This window comes from Chenopodium album, chromosome 19, assembly GCF_948465745.1.
Source record: "Chenopodium album chromosome 19, dcCheAlbu1.1, whole genome shotgun sequence".
NCBI classification, from domain to species: Eukaryota; Viridiplantae; Streptophyta; class Magnoliopsida; order Caryophyllales; family Amaranthaceae; genus Chenopodium; species Chenopodium album.
The window spans coordinates 43,175,568-43,195,772 of record NC_137852.1 but is presented as its reverse complement, the minus strand read 5'-3'; the positions used below and the strand labels follow the sequence as shown (position 1 = coordinate 43,195,772).

General features: G+C 35.3%; 1 protein-coding gene across 1 annotated transcript; it reads right to left on the bottom strand.

The window, feature by feature from the left end:
• Nucleotides 1-683: 683 nt before the first annotated feature.
• Nucleotides 684-19,045, bottom strand: LOC145593767 (peroxisomal ATPase PEX1-like). Its single transcript, XM_081650118.1, has 17 exons — nucleotides 18,812-19,045; nucleotides 17,770-17,943; nucleotides 16,815-16,914; nucleotides 15,538-15,996; nucleotides 13,942-14,682; nucleotides 13,193-13,284; nucleotides 12,191-12,264; nucleotides 11,736-11,958; nucleotides 11,152-11,245; nucleotides 10,862-11,016; nucleotides 9,934-10,161; nucleotides 7,711-7,911; nucleotides 7,024-7,149; nucleotides 6,858-6,919; nucleotides 5,949-6,066; nucleotides 1,507-1,791; nucleotides 684-1,035 (listed from the first exon to the last, which is right to left on the bottom strand). The coding sequence occupies exons 1-17, from the start codon at nucleotides 19,010-19,012 to the stop codon at nucleotides 997-999; spliced, it is 3,372 nt and encodes a 1,123-aa protein (XP_081506244.1). The 5' UTR covers nucleotides 19,013-19,045; the 3' UTR covers nucleotides 684-996.
• Between the last annotated feature and the right edge of the window lie 1,160 nt (nucleotides 19,046-20,205).

Genomic DNA, 20,205 nt, shown 5'->3' with positions numbered 1-20,205 from the left:
TACAGCTTCAACACTTTTTTTAAAAAAAATTATCCTTAAATAGGGGGAAAAAAAAAAACATACACATCACTATGAATGCTTAGCAGCCGCAAGCCCGCTAGTGTGGTAACTTTTCTAGCACTACGTAGCTGTTACTAATTCAAAACGTAGTTTAATTTTCAACATGGTTCTTTCTCAATAATCTTATTTGTTAAATAAAATTACCAATTACTTTAGAGAATCAATTCAACATTCATGATTCATTAGATGTATGTTCAAGTTGCGTTATATTCATGAGATGTATAGGTATATCTTGCTTGTTATGCTGGTTTAAAGTGGCAACTTGCTTTCATAATCTATGTTATTCTAGCATGTCCGCAAGTTACCATCAAAGGCTTTTGTTCGCAGTCTTCGCACCACATCCAGTCGATAGCAAAATTAAAACGCTTTACTGCTTGCCAATTTAGAATACTGAATTTTCCTAGCCGCAGACTGAATTTCCACTTCAGATACATGGAGGCATAAATGTGGCAATGTAACAAGTAAAGCAGAAATCAGGGTCTAGTATTAGTTTTGTCAGAATTCGGTTAAATCTGTTTGGATTTTCTGAATACAGAAAGCTTGTGTTTATTCAACAGGGAAAAAAACACAGGTGAGAAAATATATGGTAGCAGTAAGGTCAGCAACTTGTGATCGACAGCACATGTGAAATTTCTCTATAGTCCATTGAAGCTTGCATGTTGCATCGTATACAGAAGCTACAATGTTGTATCCACATGAAATTTAATGTAACAGCCTAGGATAACAAAAAAAATAAAATAAAAATATACAAGTGAATATACATTTACAGCTTTACACCAACTACCCCCAAAATAGAAAGAAAAAACCGAGCCTACTAGCTGAAAAAAGATGCTGGCAACTAAATCACTTGAAGATTACTTGCAGCTCACCATTTTATGTATTGTGTGCTGTTGCTTGCTCCAATGGTTTTTTGAGTCATCTGAAGTCAGTCTCACATTATGCCAATGTTGCTCTTTTGCCTTTTGCATCCCTAGACTGCAGGAAATTAATAAATTATTTAAGTCTTTCATTCACTTAACACGACAATGTCACAAAAACTGAAGCTCAAGTGTTTGTATCTCCATCATCAAGCAATAGAAGATTATTCTAGAAATAGAAACAAATTTCACTGATGGCATAATCTTATGCCAGGTATGGGTCTTCAGATTTTCAAAGCTGTTAGACTTTGCCTAGATAGTGTAGAGTTACATAGGTGTACAAGGCTTTGGCTTATGAGGTCTTGAGTGGTGAGAGCCTCGTTGAGCCTCAACTCTGTTGTGATTTTTGAGTCTCAGCTCTACCCTAGTTTGATAGGAAAAGAAATTGATTTTTTCAGAAGTGAATGATTCCACATATATAATCGTTGGGCATCACATCTTTGTGTGGAGGAAATTGCCCTGATGTATTCAGTGCATATTATTCTCAGTAATCTATGTTGTGAAATATGAAGCATATTTAAAAACAAACCTGTGCACCAACAGATCTTTTAGCGTCCAAGAATTGGTTATAAATGGCATAAAGTCTCTCTTTCTCAGACTCTGACACTGATGGTTTAGCTTTGGAAGCAATAGACTTTAGCAGCTCATCTGTAATTATAGGTGATACTCCTGACTTGCCATCATATCCACTGTCAAGAAGCTCCTGAACCGCAGCTAATTGGGCATCTGACAGAAGGGCTTGAAGATCCGCACCACTAAATCCTTCAGCCATGTATGCTATTGCACCCAAATCAACATTATCTGCCAAAGGTAGCTGAGCAAACAAAATGTTAGGTAAATAATTTTGAAAATACTATAGTACATATATTCACATTAATAAGTTGGGTAAGAGCTATAACCCCCAATTTAACAAACTCTCATCAATAAGGTGTGACATGAACTTCTTCAGCTCACCATACAGCTACCAAAGTGTCCTAAGACTAATTACTTGTAAACACCAACTGCATAGAAATTTCATAAAGCAAAGATGCATTTTTGTGGAAAAATGTAACAATACCACCCAGTAGTGATTTCGCAGGGTAAGAGTTTGGACAATCCACATTGACAAACTTGGTCGGAAACAAACTCTTGCTAAAAAGCTGACAGAGGCCAAGGAAAGCAGGCATGACTTTTTTTTTTTTTTTTTTTTTTTTTTTGGGTGGGTGGGGGGGGGGGGGTGTTGGAGGGAATGACGGAATGTAGATATAATTGGCAGAGTACAACTTGCACCTGATTGGGTCATAATAACTCTCATCAAGATGAACTAAAAGAGACCTTAAGCTAAGTACTACTCTGTAAATGTTAACACATTGCAATAATCACAATTGTATTGCCTTAATGCAATTTAGATACAATAGGAACTAAGCATACTTTTAGTTAGTTGCTCCTTTCAGGTGCTTTATCACCCATTGCCCAGTTGCCTCCTCATATAATGAGGATAGGTAGAAACCATCTAATTCTTAACCAACCAAAAAGGAATATGCTAGTGTGCTAGTGTAGGAGGGAAGTTGTATGCTCAAGTGCAGAGTTCTTAAGTCAGACATCCACAACACCATGCATCTCTAGATGATTAAGAATCATGCTTCTGCAAATCAATAATGACTTCAACAACAAACCAGGTTACCACAGCCACTTCCCGTTGAGTTTATGCTGTTAACCCAGAAGTTACTAAAAGGATAGCTTCTATAACACACTACATTAATCACACACTACATTAATCACACGTCCACATCCAACCAATTTACTAAGAGCAATATATCATTGGTTTCTCTAATGCTTGCAACATTGATTTTCTCTCAAGAAACTATAAAAAACACCAACGTAACAAGACTACTTCAGACAAGTCATTGCTTCTAAATTGTGGGATTGTGGACTACATTTTCATTTTACATACTTTTCCTATATTTGAAAATGAATTTTTACCACCCAAGGAAAAATCTTACAAATAGAAGCTAGATCAGTCATCATTCAATTAGGTCATGCTGTATGCTGTAATGTGGGATGTGATCAGTTTTTGACCAGAGGAAATCTGATTGCAGTATTTAACTAATCCAGACACAGGTTATTGGTGAATCAAAGGGGATCAAGAAGCATAGGCACAAAAATGGTGCAAAAAAAATAGTAGCTAGCAATAATAGGTCAAGTGCCCTTTTTTTAAGTAGATTGTTTAGGCATGGGGTTAGTTGCTTGTTGCTTCTCAGAGTTTCATATCCCAAAATGTTCAAAATTTTAATGACTAAACTGAAAATAGAGCTATTTACTCTTAGGAGGCTTAAAGCAGCCAACATAAATATAGCTTGTGCAACTCGCTAGCAAATTTATGCACTAATCTTAATTTTTAACAAGGATTATGAGATGGCTTCAGGTGCTGCATGATATTTATTCCACTCAGCAGCAAGTTACATGATTAGAAATGGCAAAGAAAAGTCCAAAATCATTAAAGGCATAGGTTCAATATCAAGTAAGAAATAATAGGATAAATGTACAAATTATACTGCAGCTGTTGCAAAATCAGATATTATACATACTGGATATGGAAACATATCCTTATTTATGCTAATTGCCTAGGCATGTATTGTACAAATTTTTTTAGCAATATAATCACTTGTCAACATGGGGGAAAAGCATAAAAGCTTTGAGGTGAACCCTTCCAGAAAAGTGAAAATTTTGTTTTTATTAACTAATAGGGGTAAGATGTTGTAAATATGTCCTCCCAAGTAGGGACCAGATCAATATTGGTTGGTGATAGTGGTCTGTGTCACATTATAGCAAAGTCACCAACTTGATTAATGTCAGCAAAGCACTCAGGTGTAGGAAATATTTCTCTGACTAGAACTATATGGTAACAAACCCCCACTCACAGAAGTCACAGTCCCCAGTCTCCCCACAATCAAAAGATTTTGAACCTCAAGTAGCAATCTGTCAATATACATTAGCATTCATTAGGCTTAAGACTAGGAACCTAGTTGTAAGACTTGTAACATCACACTAAGATTGTGGTAGAGGAAGAACTTGTATTTGTGGTAGAGGAAGAACTTGTATTAAATTTTGATGAGGAAAATCCCTGATGTAACTTTGTAATTGTGGGCTTGTGGCTATTTTATAGTGTCACCCCCCACACTTTTAACCCTCCCTTAAAATAATCTAAATTGGATAGATAAGCTAAAAGCCTAAAAGTGTTATGTTAAGACAACAGATTAGCCTGATTCCCCTGTATCTCCCCTGGAGAACAATTTGATAAAGCCCCAGCTTCCTTAGCCCATGAAGCTAGCAAAATCACTTTATCCTACAGCAAACCACGCCAAATAGTAACATCCTTTCACACTCGACCATTTCAGCAAACCACATTGGATAGTAATATGACTTAACACCTTAAAAATTTGACCATTTCATTCTAACCAAACACACCACAAGATTTCCATCACTGCAATATGCCAAAGCAACTTGTTCTCCTTCACTCTACTAAAAGTCTAAAACCCACAAATTGAATATGTAGTCACTCCTGAATGTTTGACAAGCACACACTCAAGTCTCCTCTTGGTAGCACACCAAATAGTTTTTCAAAGATAGCTAGCCAGTTCACAGTAAAGGAAAACATGTGAACAGCACTCACTGTTAGCTCAACACAGAAAGCATATATTTGGTGAGATGCCAACTTTGGTCTATGGTTTGAAATATATCATTCATGCTGATCCTTCCCAAAGCTATGGTCCATACCAGTGAATAAAAAGGGCATGCCAAGGTGCAGGGCCCATTCTGTAGCCTAGGTAAGGTGATTTCAGCAAGGTGCACATATCATTCATGCTGATCCTTCCCAAAGCTATGGTCCATACCAATGAATAAAGAGGGCATGCCAAGGTGCAGGGCCCATTCTGTAGTCTAGGCAAGGTGATTTCAGCAAGGCACACAGAACAGAGCAGCTTGAGGATCACAACTTATATGTTTCTATATCTTCTATTCACTTTTTCTTAAGAGTGCCTCACTTCACTGAGGTGCAGGGAAATCCATTGGTGCGCGTAGAGCCTTTTTATACCTTTATCCATACAAAAGCTCTCAACTTAAAGAGGGAATTTCACTTCCTAGATGAAGTTTGGCAAAGGAATGCAGGATATTAAAGGGGGACAATTCAAACATGTAAGGATGAACTTACGAGAAACAACGCCTAGCAAGTCTCCCAAACACACTAGTATCATACACGCCCATTAAATGATTAGGCAAGTGGTGACACATAGGAATGAGCCTCCAACTCTCGATCATGGGGCGGTCTCATAAACCACTAGTCCCACCCATATTCACAGAAGAAATTTGAAACTAGAGCATTATGCAAAATAGATTAGCAGTAAAGTAGTGGAAAATGGTCACCTAAAGGCTGCTCTCCGATTCATAGATCTTCCCAACATAAAAATTGCTTGCCTTTCCCTATCCAAGTGAAATATATATCCAAGGACAATTGTGAGTCACTTGGACAACACTTTGAACATCCCACGCTCCCACACGGTTCACACCATCCGTACAGAACTCATATATGGGGTTATTTTATGTACAACATTGTACTTTGTATTAAAATTTTAAAAGGAAAAAAAGGAATTAATACTGCCCCAAACCCTCTTCATATTCTATATAACTTCTTCAGATGTCCATATTTTTTTTAACTCTTTCCTTTATTACTCTAGTACTTACAAATAACTTGATGCTAGTAAATTTTCCGTCCAATTAAATGAGGTTTTTCATAGTTGGCGGTTACAATGGGAAGGGCTGAAAAAGTGGGTAGCTTTTCAGGACATAAATACAGGTTACATCAAGAAATCTCTCTGTTGCTTATGATAATTTAAACCACCTACTTATTGCCTTATAATCCACAGAACAGACAAAATATTAAGGGAAAATATTTTCAGATCTGAAAAATTCGAAACTATGATTAAATAAACTTACCTTCCTCGAGAGAACTCTAAGAATATCTGATCTTTCATGCACAGAAGGAAAATCACAAAAAAGTAGGCGATCCAGTCGACCAGGTCGTAACAAAGCAGCATCAAGTAAATCAGGTCTACTGCTTGACAAGAAAAACATTCACATCAAATTTTACACACAAAGCAAAAGGGAAAAAAAAAGAAGTGCATGATATGAACTAGCATAACTAGACATAATCATGGCCAATTAACAGAAGAGGATGATAATGGTGATTAATAATCAGGGAAACAGAACAATTGATCAATATATATAAGCCTTTTGAGTTGCTTGTTTCAGTCCCAAGGCTAAACAAAACTAAAATAGCAACTCAATAATCTGGATATCTTTCTCCCTACTCTCCTTGATTTATAGCACTTTGATTCTCTTTTTTTCTCACTTTTAACTTTCTTCCTTTTTCCTCAAGCTTCCTAATACCCTTCCTAAGGTTGGTTCATAACAGCATATAGCAAGAACCACAACTCAGGAGAAAAGAGAAGCGATTAAAAAACAGAAGCGACTTAATTTTACATGGTTCACCTTCCCAATGACTGTTAACCCCTAAAAGCTCCTCACTCTCCTCCCTATCTAGGTAAAACTGATCTTTTCACATTTTAACATGCCCCCTAGAAGTTTACATAAGATTGAAAACAGCCTCTCTTCTCATCAAACATCAAGCCATCAAGTAACATAAATATTTTATACACGTAATCAATGCATGAAGAAATTCCAATCCACACTGGTTGTTGTGGATCTAAATTAACTGCAAAAGTGATAGAAGTAGCCAGTGTATAAACATAGACCACACATTATAGACAGAGTACAGATCTTAAAGCAAATCCATTACAGAGTATGGTATATCTGTAAATATCAAGGAGTGAATACAGTACAAACCTTGTTGCTGCAAAAACAAATACACCACTTAAGACTTCTACACCATCCAATTCAGTTAAAAACTGCAATACAATGGGAAAGAGTTTGCTGATGTCAGAAAAAGCAAAGCAAATTTAACTCACATTACAGAAACAGACCAACATATCTCAATAGCATGAAAACATACCTGATTAACAACACGATCAGTGACTCCAGTGTTATCATGTCCTCTCTTAGGGGCAATGGAGTCAAATTCATCAAAGAAAAGAAGGCATGGAGCAGCTGCAGCTGCTTTAGAAAACACATCTCGAACCTGAAAGAAAGTGAAATCATTGGAATAAGTACAGAAAGAGCACACAGAGTAAAGAAATAAACAAGATGAAGTTCATAATAATAGGACACGTATTGATGATTGGTAATAATAATTTTTTTTAATAAAAAAAGTAAAAGCAGCATTTTCCCTAGCAATTCAATTTGGAAGAACATAGTGATAGAAAAGAGTATAACAATTGTAAGGATGATAGTAAATAAAGTATGCTACTGTATGACAAGTAGCATAAGTGTGTCACTCTTACAATCCATAACATGACAATGAAAGTTTATCCATCCAGTCCAAAAAGATTAATCATCAGACATAATAAAGTTAATTTCAGTAAAGGTAGCTGTACACATATTAATATTTCCAAAGGATGCAAGTACAGACAGAATCAAGTTGATAAATAAATCAAAGAGGAAAAAAATTCAAAGATAAGTTCCACAAGAAAAGTAACCAGAAATTATTAAAAGTTGCTTTGTAAAATATTCACCATATTCAGCAATGCTGATCAACAGCTGATGAGTAAAGAAGGAAAATAAAAGTATTTGTTGTCCTTACAGCTTGTTCTGATGCACCAATGTATTTGTTAAGCAGCTCAGGCCCTTTTATCGATATAAATCTGAGAGAAGAAGCAGCAGCCGCAGCTCCGACAAAATGGGTCTTTCCACAGCCAGGAGGGCCATATAACAGAACGTTTGAGCGCATCCTTAAAGGAGATTTACCAAATATATTTGGAAATTTTGAAGGTAGTTCAATCATCTGTTAACAAGCATGGAAACAAAGAAATGAGATTCACTGGAAGCTTTTTAATAAAGATGCTTAAATATTGTTAGTAGCAGATATATAATTGCATAATGTCAGGTGATAATGCTCTCTATAGCTGCTTAGATAAAACAAAGATAGCCCAAAAGGTTGCAAATGCCTTATCACAATCAATAATCATTAGAACACAAGGGCAGTTCAAACTTCAAAGCAAATTTTACATGATAATGACAAATTTCTAAACATAAGGGGCATCACAATGGCCTATCTACATCTATAATAAAAGTAATTTTTGCTAGAAAGCACCTTCTGAAACATGAAGTTATTGAAATAGCAGCTCTTATCTATATTATAAAGAAATTGTGAGAATAGTAACAAGCAAAACCAAGTCTTTTAAAAAATGGAATCTTTTTAGCAGAATCTGGCCAAAAAGTCAAAATTTAGGTCATTGAATGATCTTCTTTCTTCTACAGCTGATCTTCACAACCTCTTCCCTCTATCCATCTAACTATTAACAAAGAATAAAATCAAATCCAGTGAAAAGGATTAGCAGGTCCAAATGTTTTTATTAAATGAATTTTTATCTTTCAGTGTGATAAAGATATCCATATTACTGAGCAAATCTCACTTGCTCTATACTTCCTTGTGTCAAAAGACACTTCCTTATTTAATAACTGTGGTTTGAGATTCTGCTCATAAGACCATATTTATGCAATAACTTTGCAAGAACAATACCTATTGTGGAATTTGATGCTCATCATCTTATTTCTGAGAAAATAAATTTGCAGTTTCTTCTTCAGGGCTTGGTATTGATTTGATTTATCCTCTTCCCCTGTTGCTAATCAATGTAAAATGTAAACATCTCTGATTCGCAGGATCTTATATTACCTATACTATTTACATATATTAAGGTTATATTTTGGTTTAGAAGCTGTTGATTGAATCAACATACATTGGTATCTGTATCTTGGTTAATCATGGCTTAAAGGAAGGGTACACATTTGGGCTAGTATATTCATATTGTTCAATCTATTGGGTTGGTTGATGACAGTCATAACACTCAAACTGTTCTTTACGGGCATTTGGTGAGTGGGAGTGTAGATGGAGAAGAAAAAATATAAGACAAAAGAGAGATGGTGGAAAAAATGGAGGAGGAAAAGAAGAACTAAGGTTGAAAGGAAAAGAAACACGTCAAAGGTCAACGAAGAAAGACAGAAGGGGTAGAAGAACAGAGAGTAAGTCATGCAGATAATTTTTTTGGAATAAATGAAGTCAATCATGGCTAAAAGGTTGCTTGATATTTGACTTTTTGGGCCAATCATGGCTAAAAGGTTTTTTTTGCTAAAAGATATTGCTTAATGAGGTAACTCTAAAAATGGTGATGTTCCACAAAAGTCTGTAAGGTATTTTGTGACAGATTCTTTAACCCTTATTACGGCACGTCTAAGCTTGAAGCATTAAAAAGTAAATTTTGGAACATTTGTCAGTAAAATTAAAAATAAGTAAATAATAAATAAAAAAAAATTATGCATGAATCACATGCTTTTAAAAGCTTCAGAGTATCTATAACATCAAATGAAGACGTCAAAATATGTAGTATACAGCAACAAAATTCAAATTTTGTCATAAAAATGCTGTATAGGGATTGAATACATCAAATCTTATAATTTGAAGCATAGTTATTATGCTCTAGCATTTGAAGCATAGTTATTATGCTCTAGCACAAGTTTGAAGGTGTCCTATGAAAGCAGTTATTGCAGGGTCCACAACTGTCAATTTTCTTTGTCTTCCTAATGAAGTAATTGACAAAAAATCAGGTGGTAAGTATACGAAATCAAAAGAATCGCCCTAAATGACGTGATTCACTATTCCATAAAACTTAGTCCTGGATCATCAAGTTTCACATTCTGTAGTAGGATCGGATAAGCAGTGTCAAATGTTAAGACAACAAGGACTCCACACGAAATTACATCTCATAATCAGCCAAAAGGTACTAAGGATAAGGGTGAAAACATTCACCTCTTTGACGGCATCTCGAACATCGCTGAGACCACCAATATCTTCCCAACCAACACGACCACCTTCAGATGGTGACTTGGTGATATCACGCATGGAAACTGGAAGAAAATCTTGCCTAGCTTGTGCAAAGTCATCTGCAATTAAGCTCGGGTTTACCCTATCCACTGCCTCTTGAGAAGGCAAAAAACGACCAATGGCGGCATGAACACTCCTATCAACTAATATACCCTGCAATGAAGCAACTAGTTCTTAAGATGCGAAAATATAATGGAAGGCAGGAAGCCTGAAACCCACAAGAAAAAGGAAAAGGAAATGACAAATCAAAATTTAAAAATTGACAACTAAAGTTTGTGGCTTTAAGTCTGGATACAAAATTATTTAATAAGTGCAATACACAATAAGGCAAATTCTCTTTTCCTTTTCGCTCTAGGGATTTTAGATAGAAAGAGAAGAGGGGCCTTGGAACTTAACAGGCTTTAGCAGGTATATTTAAGAAGCAAGTGTCTGATAAAAACAATTCTGAAGATAGAAGCACTCTGATGAAAGATGAATTCTGATAAGCTAAAATTGTATGACATGGAAAGAAAGAATCCTTAAATGGATCAGTGCCAATATCATTGCCAACTAATAAGCACATACTTTAAAGAAGAGGAAAAACCAAGTGCCCTGGGAAAGCAAAAAGAAGCATATCAAGTCCGATATGCTAGCACATCACAGTAACCCATATCTTATCTGCTTTCGTGCGAAACATTAGCTCTAACTAATGGATTTACCAATTTTACTCTTACAACAAACTAGATATCTATCATCAATCTTGTAATCTGTGACATATGGACAAGAACTAAATTTGTTCATGGATAAGCACAATGTTCTACAATTTTACATTTTTAATCACATAATAAAAATGTTTATACACAATGTGTATTACCAGATCATATGCATCATATCCATCGCATTTTGAGGCTACATCTAATAACACATCCTCTGAACATTGTAAGGAACGTTTCTGAATCTCATGCCTCAAGATAGCCAGACGTTCCGAGGTAGAAGGAGCAGGAAGTTGTATGTGAAAATCGAACCTCCCTGATAGTTTCAAATATCCAAACATATGAATCAAGTTACCAAATGAAACACCAAAAAAAAAAAAAAAAAAATAAATAAATAAGGAACAGCATATTCCGTTACATAAAATTTCGTTCAACAGAAAATGGAATTAACCTGAGGACCTCAATGACTGAGGTATGTTATCCAGCTCACGAACACAAGCTATAAATGCTAAAGGACCAAGGCTACATGACTGTTTCCTCTTCTCCTATTCAAAAATAAATAAAAACCAGAAAACAAAATAAGTTAGCCCAAAAGCTAGGCTTCATTGTCGTTAGATAAGAAACTCAATCTCTTCGTCCCCGGTGCATAGAGCTGATCCCCGTGTGCTGGAGGGAAACAATAGTGAAAAATGAATTTATCAAAGGCATCTTCAGTTAGGGGGAAGATCTATTTAAAATTAAGCACTTATGGGATTTACTTTAAGCATGCATACCAACCTACCGAGTCTTTTTACTACTCTGCATGTACTAGCTTGTTTGATTGCTCTCTAGTGTAATATTTAACTCTCTTAAGCATAAACTTATGGTACAAGTTTGAATATGAGTTGCTTTTATTACTGAATAATCAAGCAAATCATCCTCTATAATCTAAATGATCATTTGACAGTTCAAGTATTTACTACATCCTAACAAGCTACCATAGAATAATAAATCATTACATATCAAAAAGTTAGACAACCAGCAGATATATATTACCCCATATTCATCCATAATCCCAGTGATGAATTCCGTAAGCACAACCACAGAGGCAGAGGGTTGAGATCCTTCAGCATCACTCGAGGATGTAATAATGCTATCAAGATCATCAAATATGATGACAGATGGTGCATTATCCAGGGCATCTGACAGATAGTCACATAGCATTTGGCGGATTGATGTGACTTTTTCTACAGCCAATGTTGAGCAGGGTATGAAAACACTAAAATATGAATTTCAATTAGTTTCATGCTCTAATAAAAGAGGCTGATAAATAAAGCAACAATATATGTTTAGAGAAGAAGGAATCTCTTAAGAAGTTTTAGAGGGAAAAAAAATAAGAGAACAAGTTATTCCCCGTTAGGAAAGAAGGAGAGGGGGGGGGGGGGAGATATTCAGAGACTACAATACTGAATCAAGAAGAGTTGCATCAGAGTTCAAATGTATATGCATACGTGTGGACCAAGATGTCTTTGTTTTCTTCCAGGGATTTAGCAGCAGCTGAAGCTAAAACTGTTTTTCCAGAACCCTGGAAGTCAGAGACAACAAGCTCAGTCAAGCACAAGCTAAAAAACTAAATATCATATCAGATGCAAGAAAATCATGACCAACTATCTCACTTATAAAATGATAAGCTTTATGGATCTGTTTACCAATTAATCAACCAAATACAGCTCTTTAATTCCCATATTTTCCTCTAGTGCTCTGTTCTGCATGCATTCTATCTACCCCCAATGCCATAAATGAGGCTCAGCCTAAGAGGGGTGAAGAAGGGTTCAAATGTACATAGCTTTACCCATACAAATTGCAAATAGGATTTTTCAGTCTAACCCTTAAAATTGTAAAGAGCTGTTTCCAGTAGATCTTAATCCAAAAGGTGACTAAAAAGAGTTATTTCTTATACAACAACAACAACAACAACAACAACAAAGCCTTGGTCCCAAAAAAGAGTTCTCTCTTATAATATAGAAAAAAGAAGTGCAACACCACATAAGAGAAGATGCTCTTAGTGCATAAGATGGAAAAAAAAAATAAAAAAAAAAAATAAATAAATAAAATCCTTCAGTAACAATGATCAATCTAACTGGAGCCTTATCCTGAAAAAGGATATTTTTCTAAGCCCCTTTTCTCCTCCCAATGTGCACAGATGAGAAATCAAGCTTCAAAAACCAAGGGAGGAAATAAGAGTAATCCTCCAGCAATCCATACATAGAAATGCATATAACAAATAAAACAAAGAACTCCTGTTATGTGAGAGATCACATGCAAGTGTTTTCAAAAAGGGTCTGTCTATAATTCTGTGTAAATGTCAGTCTAAAATTCTGTGTAAGAAACAATGTCATTGGTCTTAACTGAAGAGGAAAATAAACATTTTTTTTTTCTCTGTCACATTGCTTTTTATCATTTACTTTTACAGAAGTAGACAAGAGGTTGCACGTTGAACAGCACAAACTTACAGGAGGACCATACACTAGAACATGACCAGGTAATGGAAGGTTGAGATTACTAAGCCATGTCCCACAGGCAGGAGATAACAGCAGTGTCAACCCTGGAAAGAGAATATTTACAATTAGTAAACACTGAAAGAACAACTTAGCTCGTCTGGCATCAAGCAAATTAATTTAAAACAGTTTTCTGCCTTAAATTACACTTTTGAATACAATCCCGTGAATTGAGCCAAAAAATTCACAATAACACCAGGAAGCTAATAAAACAAGGAAACAGAGTGCAATAGACTGGATTTCTAGCTTAATGTTTCTGATTTAAAAATGAATGAAGATGAAAGCTTGGAATTTTGATTAATAATGGCAGAATTTGATACAAAGGTAGTAGTTTATAGCTTTAGTTTAATACTCTCCTTGATAACTTTAGGTTATCACTCTCCTAGTAACTTGAGGTTACCATTCTCTCAACCTATTTCCTCACAATTCACATAATGATTTACTGCATACCATATTCCCTATTAATACTAAGGCTAAATATTACTAACCTACTTATACTAGACTTCCCTAATTACCCCTCCTATGGTTAATCTATTACACAGCAAAGTAGGAGATAGGAAAATTGGAGAACACAAAAGTTCTACTCCTATCTCTTACTGCTAAAAGTCAAAAACCAAACAACGCCCTGATGATCTTATTACATGCAGTTAACCCTATACATAAAATGATGTACATAAATGTGTATCAGATAAAGAAGTACCTACTATTAATGACATCTGAAGCTGCAATACCCATCCAACTCAAAGAAGAGATAGTTGAAGTGGTGATTTGGTTGAAGACACGGTCTTTGCAAGTATCATAAGATACAAAACTGTCCATGCTCAGATTTTCAGAAAGTATCCTCAAAACGTCATTTACCCTAGTCACCTGATCTCCCATTGTGAGCTCATAAGCACTATACTTTTCTGCAGGCAAAGATTCACCAGAGGCGTTTAACGCATACAAGATCTCATTTACTGATTGTACCGTCATTTTTGCATCTGTTAAAGAGTCAGTTGATGACTGCCATGTATCATCAGACACATAACTGCTAGCTGTCAATTTGAAGCGAAGAAAAGTTGTAGGACCCAAAACCAATGAAGTAGCCTTTACTCCAGCCATTGAAGTAATACCATGGAACTGAGCTTCTATCCATGAATAGAGGAGGCCCTTCAATCTCTCTTTAGCATTAAAAGGGAAACCACTCTCCTTATTTGCAGTATCAGCTAATTTATCAAAAAGAGTAGAGACAAGCTCCTCTTGTGATGTCCAATCTAATCCACCCATGTCATGAGAAGACTGATGAAGTGAAGGTTTATCTTCTTGGACAAGACTGTCATCAAGCACCTCTGCACCATTTTGTTGAGGATCCTGGCTGTTTTTGTACAGCATAAACTGACTTGGGGAGAGGGAAAATGAAGGAGCATCTTTCTTCAGATCATTAGCATATCTTTGCATATAGATCCCTGCAATAACAACAATTTTCCCTAAACACTCAGTACAATGCTTACAAAGTGCAGCTGCTGATTGGAAAAAAATAAATTTCCCTACAGACTATTGCCATTGTGAATGCATACTCTGGCTTTTATTGAAATTTAAAACAATGGACAGATACCACAAACAACAGCCATGCAAAAACACACTTAACTTTATCAAGGCATTTATTCAAGCCATATTATGGCTTTTTGATACTATCTAGTCTCTGCACATAGCTAGCAATTATATACAAATAAATTTGAATATAAGGAGTATATGTTAAATTAAATGTGACAAAGTGTAATCAAAATTATAGCAACACATGATGAAAAGCCAATCCCAAGATTACCAAGGATACTTAAATTCCTTGAACATATAGGCATATTCAGAATAAGGGCATGAAAGTTAATACAAAAGACAGCTAGGAACAGAGTAGATATTATTCATCATATTTGCAGCAAATATATTGCAATACTATCTAAACTTACTTTGTAAATGTCTGCAACACAGTGTGCTTAATATACCATCATACTACAATCCTAATAACAAAACTAATTTCCAGAACCACAAAATGCCGCAAAGGTCAAGAAGGCAATCACTTTCACACCTATCCACCAATAAAATGCTTTAGGAAGGAAATGACTTAAATACACCCATCCTTGAGAAGTTCAGCAATGAAAATCCCCTCACTTAGGTCTCAGCAGTATAGCAAAACAATCGCAAATAAACACTTTATGCAGTGAGTATTAACAATTACAGATTTGATAAAAATGCCTAAATGTGAAAAAAGAAATAGAAACATAGCTATTTAAAGTGAGTTACTCAATACCAGAGAGGTGACATACATGAGTGAAAGCTTACTCTCAGATAGCGACGCAATGATTGAGAAATCATGATGTGTCCTTTAGCAACAGACTCAGAGAACACAAGACGAACTATTACGTAACGAGATTTACTCTCCTCTGATGATGGCTGCTTCCTCTGACTATTCTTTCCAGTATTCTCCACTTTCATCTTTAAAGGTTGTCTAGGCAATATGACAACTACATGAAGAGAGTCAAACAAAAAGATTTTGGCTGTTTCTGGATGAATTAAAACAATAGATGTTAGCTCAATCCCCACATTCCCTCCTTTTAAATGGCTATCATGAATCAACCTATTTTTTGGATCTTGAACACGCAAAAGCGCCTTTTGGAAAGAATTAGATCCATCTAATGATTTCAAACTGGAGTCTTTCAACTGATCAGCAGATTTTCTACGCCTCTTTGGTGCAACAGCAACTTCAGCTCCTGGCACAAGTTGCACTGCAATAACATTGCACAAAAAGCAATTAGTATCACAAAATAGAAATGTCAGATTTCTTTTATCTTAAGGTTCAGATAGAAAAGAAAACTGAGGAGGCAGAAAAGATCTACACACACATAAATACTGATCAAATAAGAAAATCATATCTACTGATAATGAAATGTTAATATCTCATAAACACACACAGACACAAAAAATAAATAAATAAATAAACAAACAGAGAGAGGAGAGAGAGAGAGAGAGAGAGAGAGAGAGAGAGAGAGAGAGAGAGCCTAAAGTAATACGCATTTATAATATCTTTGCATGGAAAAGAGGATTTATGTTCATTGCTATGACTATTGCAATACACACAACAATGAAACAGCGTATAACAGTACCGTCTTACCACATTTAAAAGAAAAAGTTAATAAAACTACAGATATTAGTTACAAGTTATATGTTCGTCATCCAAATAAAAGAACAGGGGTTATAAGCATTAAAAGAGTCAAGCCAGAATTGCTAGAAACAAAGGAAATCTGGCAAAGTCCATGAGGTTTTAAATATTCTAAATTGATTGTAAGTTTTAACAAAAAATTAAAAACAGTTTTAAAATTCTAGATTGATCAACTTAACATGGCAGAAAGTTTCCACTACAATCATTAGGTTTACATACAGTTCCTCATTTATACTAAACATCTTAAATATGAAGACTAACCTAATCATAAAATCATATCATTATAGAGCACATTCAATCATCAAATAGTTCAATTCCACAAATCTGAAGCACGCAGAAGCACAATAGAGACCCAAAGTAGGCAAAGAACCCATAATCTCTTACCCACAGTTCTATCAGGCATTAATGATACCACGGTAAAGGTAACAATTCGATGGCCATGCAACCACAAAGGAAATGTCATGTTTCCTTGGATAATGCGTACCTATTAAACCATAAGACAATTATTTGATAAGCACCTAATTAAGAAAATGCAAAACACGCTAGATCAATGGATATTACAGAATGACAAGATATATCACTTTAAAAGATCAATCTAAATAGCTTTAGCTCATCAGGTGTGCTCAGATACAATAAGTAAAGAACAAAAAATAAAAATAAAAAAATCACTGCCAGCTGTGGCATGAAATTTTGTGACTGAAGAGCAATCCTCATTGACTCTGCAATCCACATACTCAATCAACTCTGGTTTCTTTAAGTAGTGTATGACCCTAGAATAGCAGTAGTTTAGACCTTGATGCAGAAATTTTACATCAGTAATAGATGAATATCAGGCAAAACTCAAACGGCACAATTTCAAGATGGCCAAGGCCATACTTTACAGCTTCTTCATAGCAAAAGAACTGATTCTTTTCCACAACTCCACAACACATTCCAGCTTGTAATGGCTAGTGGTAAATTGATATTCGATTTGTTTTTATTAACTACACTAGAAAATTTAAACAGTTGATACATATGGTGAAATTTACATGGATTGGGTAGAATATTCAGGTTCAGCAACCAAGCAAAAGAGAGCACAAAAGTGACCCTCGTATATTAATAATGGTGAAAGAAATGTCATGGCAAGTGTTTCCTTTTGTAGTTTTCTTGGTAATCAATAAGCAGATACACTTCTACTGAGGCAGTAAAGCTCATTCAATATACTAAACGATAAAATCTCTAACTATGCAGTCAATGCAAAACCAGTTAATTTTATTTATTAAAAAGAAAAAGAAAAAGAAGAAAAAAAAAAAAAAAAAACACACACACACACACACACACACACTAGAGGTGGAAAGACCTGATTCAAGATAGCAGCCTCAGCACTTTGAGCATTGAGCTCAACAACTTCCCAGTCATCTTCAGTAACAGGTTCGATTGTGACAAGGCTAGCCTTGGGAACATTAGGAAGAACTCTAACTTGCACAATTGTACCATCCAGTAAGCCGATACAAGCAGCAAATTCTTGAGCTATCTACAATAATGTCAATAAACATTAAAACTAAGTACAATTAACTTGACAACTTTCCATACATGCAAATTATATATTTCAAGGCATCCAATAATACATTTTGACAAAAATACGCCACAATTATCAACAAATTTAAGTTTCGTATAACAACTCAGTTAAAAACCTTCATCTTTTTGCCTGCAATTATCACTAACAAGATAATGAAATCCTTTTTTTCCTCTTTGCAGGAAATTAATCATAGTCATTCACCAAATTAAGCAGAGTCAACCCAAAAAAAACGAAAAACTTGCAGCTAAATTGCGAAAAAAAATACAGCAAACTAAAGCAAATAATTAAAATACTGATAAAATTAAATTCAAAATTGAATCCAGTTTTGTCTATTTGCTCATATTTAGAAGGTACAAAATCATAGTAAGCCATAATTAAGTAGAATCAACCAAAAAAACGAAAAATTACCGCTAAATTCCGTAAATTTAACCACTTAGAACAACATTCCAAACATAATCCAGAAATTGAAGAGATTAAAATCAAATCAAAATTATTCACAAGTATTTCTCTTTGCTCGTTTTCAAAGGTACAATATCATTCTAAGTCATCATAATAAGCAATATCCGCCAACCAAACCGAAAATTCACAGATGAATTCCAACAAAATCGAAACATTAATGAGGAAAACATATAAAAAGAATCCATTTTATTTCTACTTGCCCAATTTTAACAGCGCAAAATCATCCCAAATCATCAAACTAAGCAGAATTAACCAAAAATTCGAGATATAAATTCGGAAAAATATCATCATATTAGAACAAAATTAGGAATAAAATCGAAAATTTGATGAAATTATAATAAAAAAAAAAAGGAGAGAGAAAAACCTCGATGGCGGAAGACGAAGAGGAAGAACCGCACCAAGCGACATGCCAAAGACGGTCAACGGAGAGAGAACGAAGCTGAAGAGGGAGAAAGTGAGGAAGATGGTGGTGAGGATGAGTGGATTCTAGGGTTTGGAGGAGAGAGAGTGGGAGTGAGACATGGCAGTTTTCTACTCCCGCCACTGCTCGTACTTCCAACTCCATTGATGATTGATTTCTATTGCTACTCTTTCTCTGTGTTTCTCCTTCACTTGGTTTCTCCGTTTCTTCACTCCATTTCACACTATATATCTCGTTGTGTAGTGTAATTTGATGGGGCGGATTTGCCGATATACAACTTTAACCATTAGTATCTTTAATTTGTATTGGTAATAAACTACGATTAATCTTCCTAACAAAAAAAATACTACTATACGACTAATCAAAATCTTGTTACTAAATTTAATATTTAACATAAAATAAATTTAATTGTATATTAAATGAGAAAGGAGTGAAATCTAATAAACTAGTAAAAGTCTTGTCTTTTTACATAAAAATAAAAATAAAACATTGTTGGGGTGGTTGGGTTTATATTAGGTAATTTCAGCTAAGTGAAAAGTCAAATGGGTAGAGCGCACTCTAAAGTAGCATCAAACTTATATTGCGCACTTGTGCATCAGACCCTCAGTGCATTAATGCATTAGCATAGATTCGGCACACCCCCAACAATTTGCTCTAAAACATCGTAATTTTAAATAATTTTTTTTTTTTGAAGAGAAGAGGCAATTCATTAGCTTAAGTTAAAAGTTTGCTGGCATCCCAAAGGATTACCCAAAAGTACAGCAGCGGGGTCATGTCCCCTAGATAGATGATTAGTACAGTTTGCTTGATCCAAATCTAAGTTTTTCATACATACAAAAGGAGGAGCTAACAAAATACAAACATGATTCCTGGTATTTAGCCTTCCTCTAGCATCCTTTGCCAAGACATCTGCCACACTATTCTTGCCTCTTTCTCCATAGTAGAGCTTGACCTCAGGTAGATCCTGCAGCAGCAGCCTGCAATCATTTAGCTTTGGGGTTAGCATATAGTCCTTGCAATCATGTATATCTTGCACTATAAACTTGCAATCAGACTCGACAATGCAGTGACTCCATCCTTGGTCCTTTATCCATGAGAGGGCCAGGAATATGGCTTGGATTTCAGCCTCACTTGCTGATGCAGAATAACCTTTCCACTGAAAACCTTGTTTCCATGCACCATTTTCATCTCTGCAGACACCTGCACACCCAGACTCTTTGGAAGAGGGATTGAAAGCTGCATCCACATTAATTTTTAAGAAGTGAGGAGGGGGAGGAGATCAGAGGCATTGAGTGTGCTCTTTTCTAACTGTCTGGCTTGTTGAGAAGAACCATTCA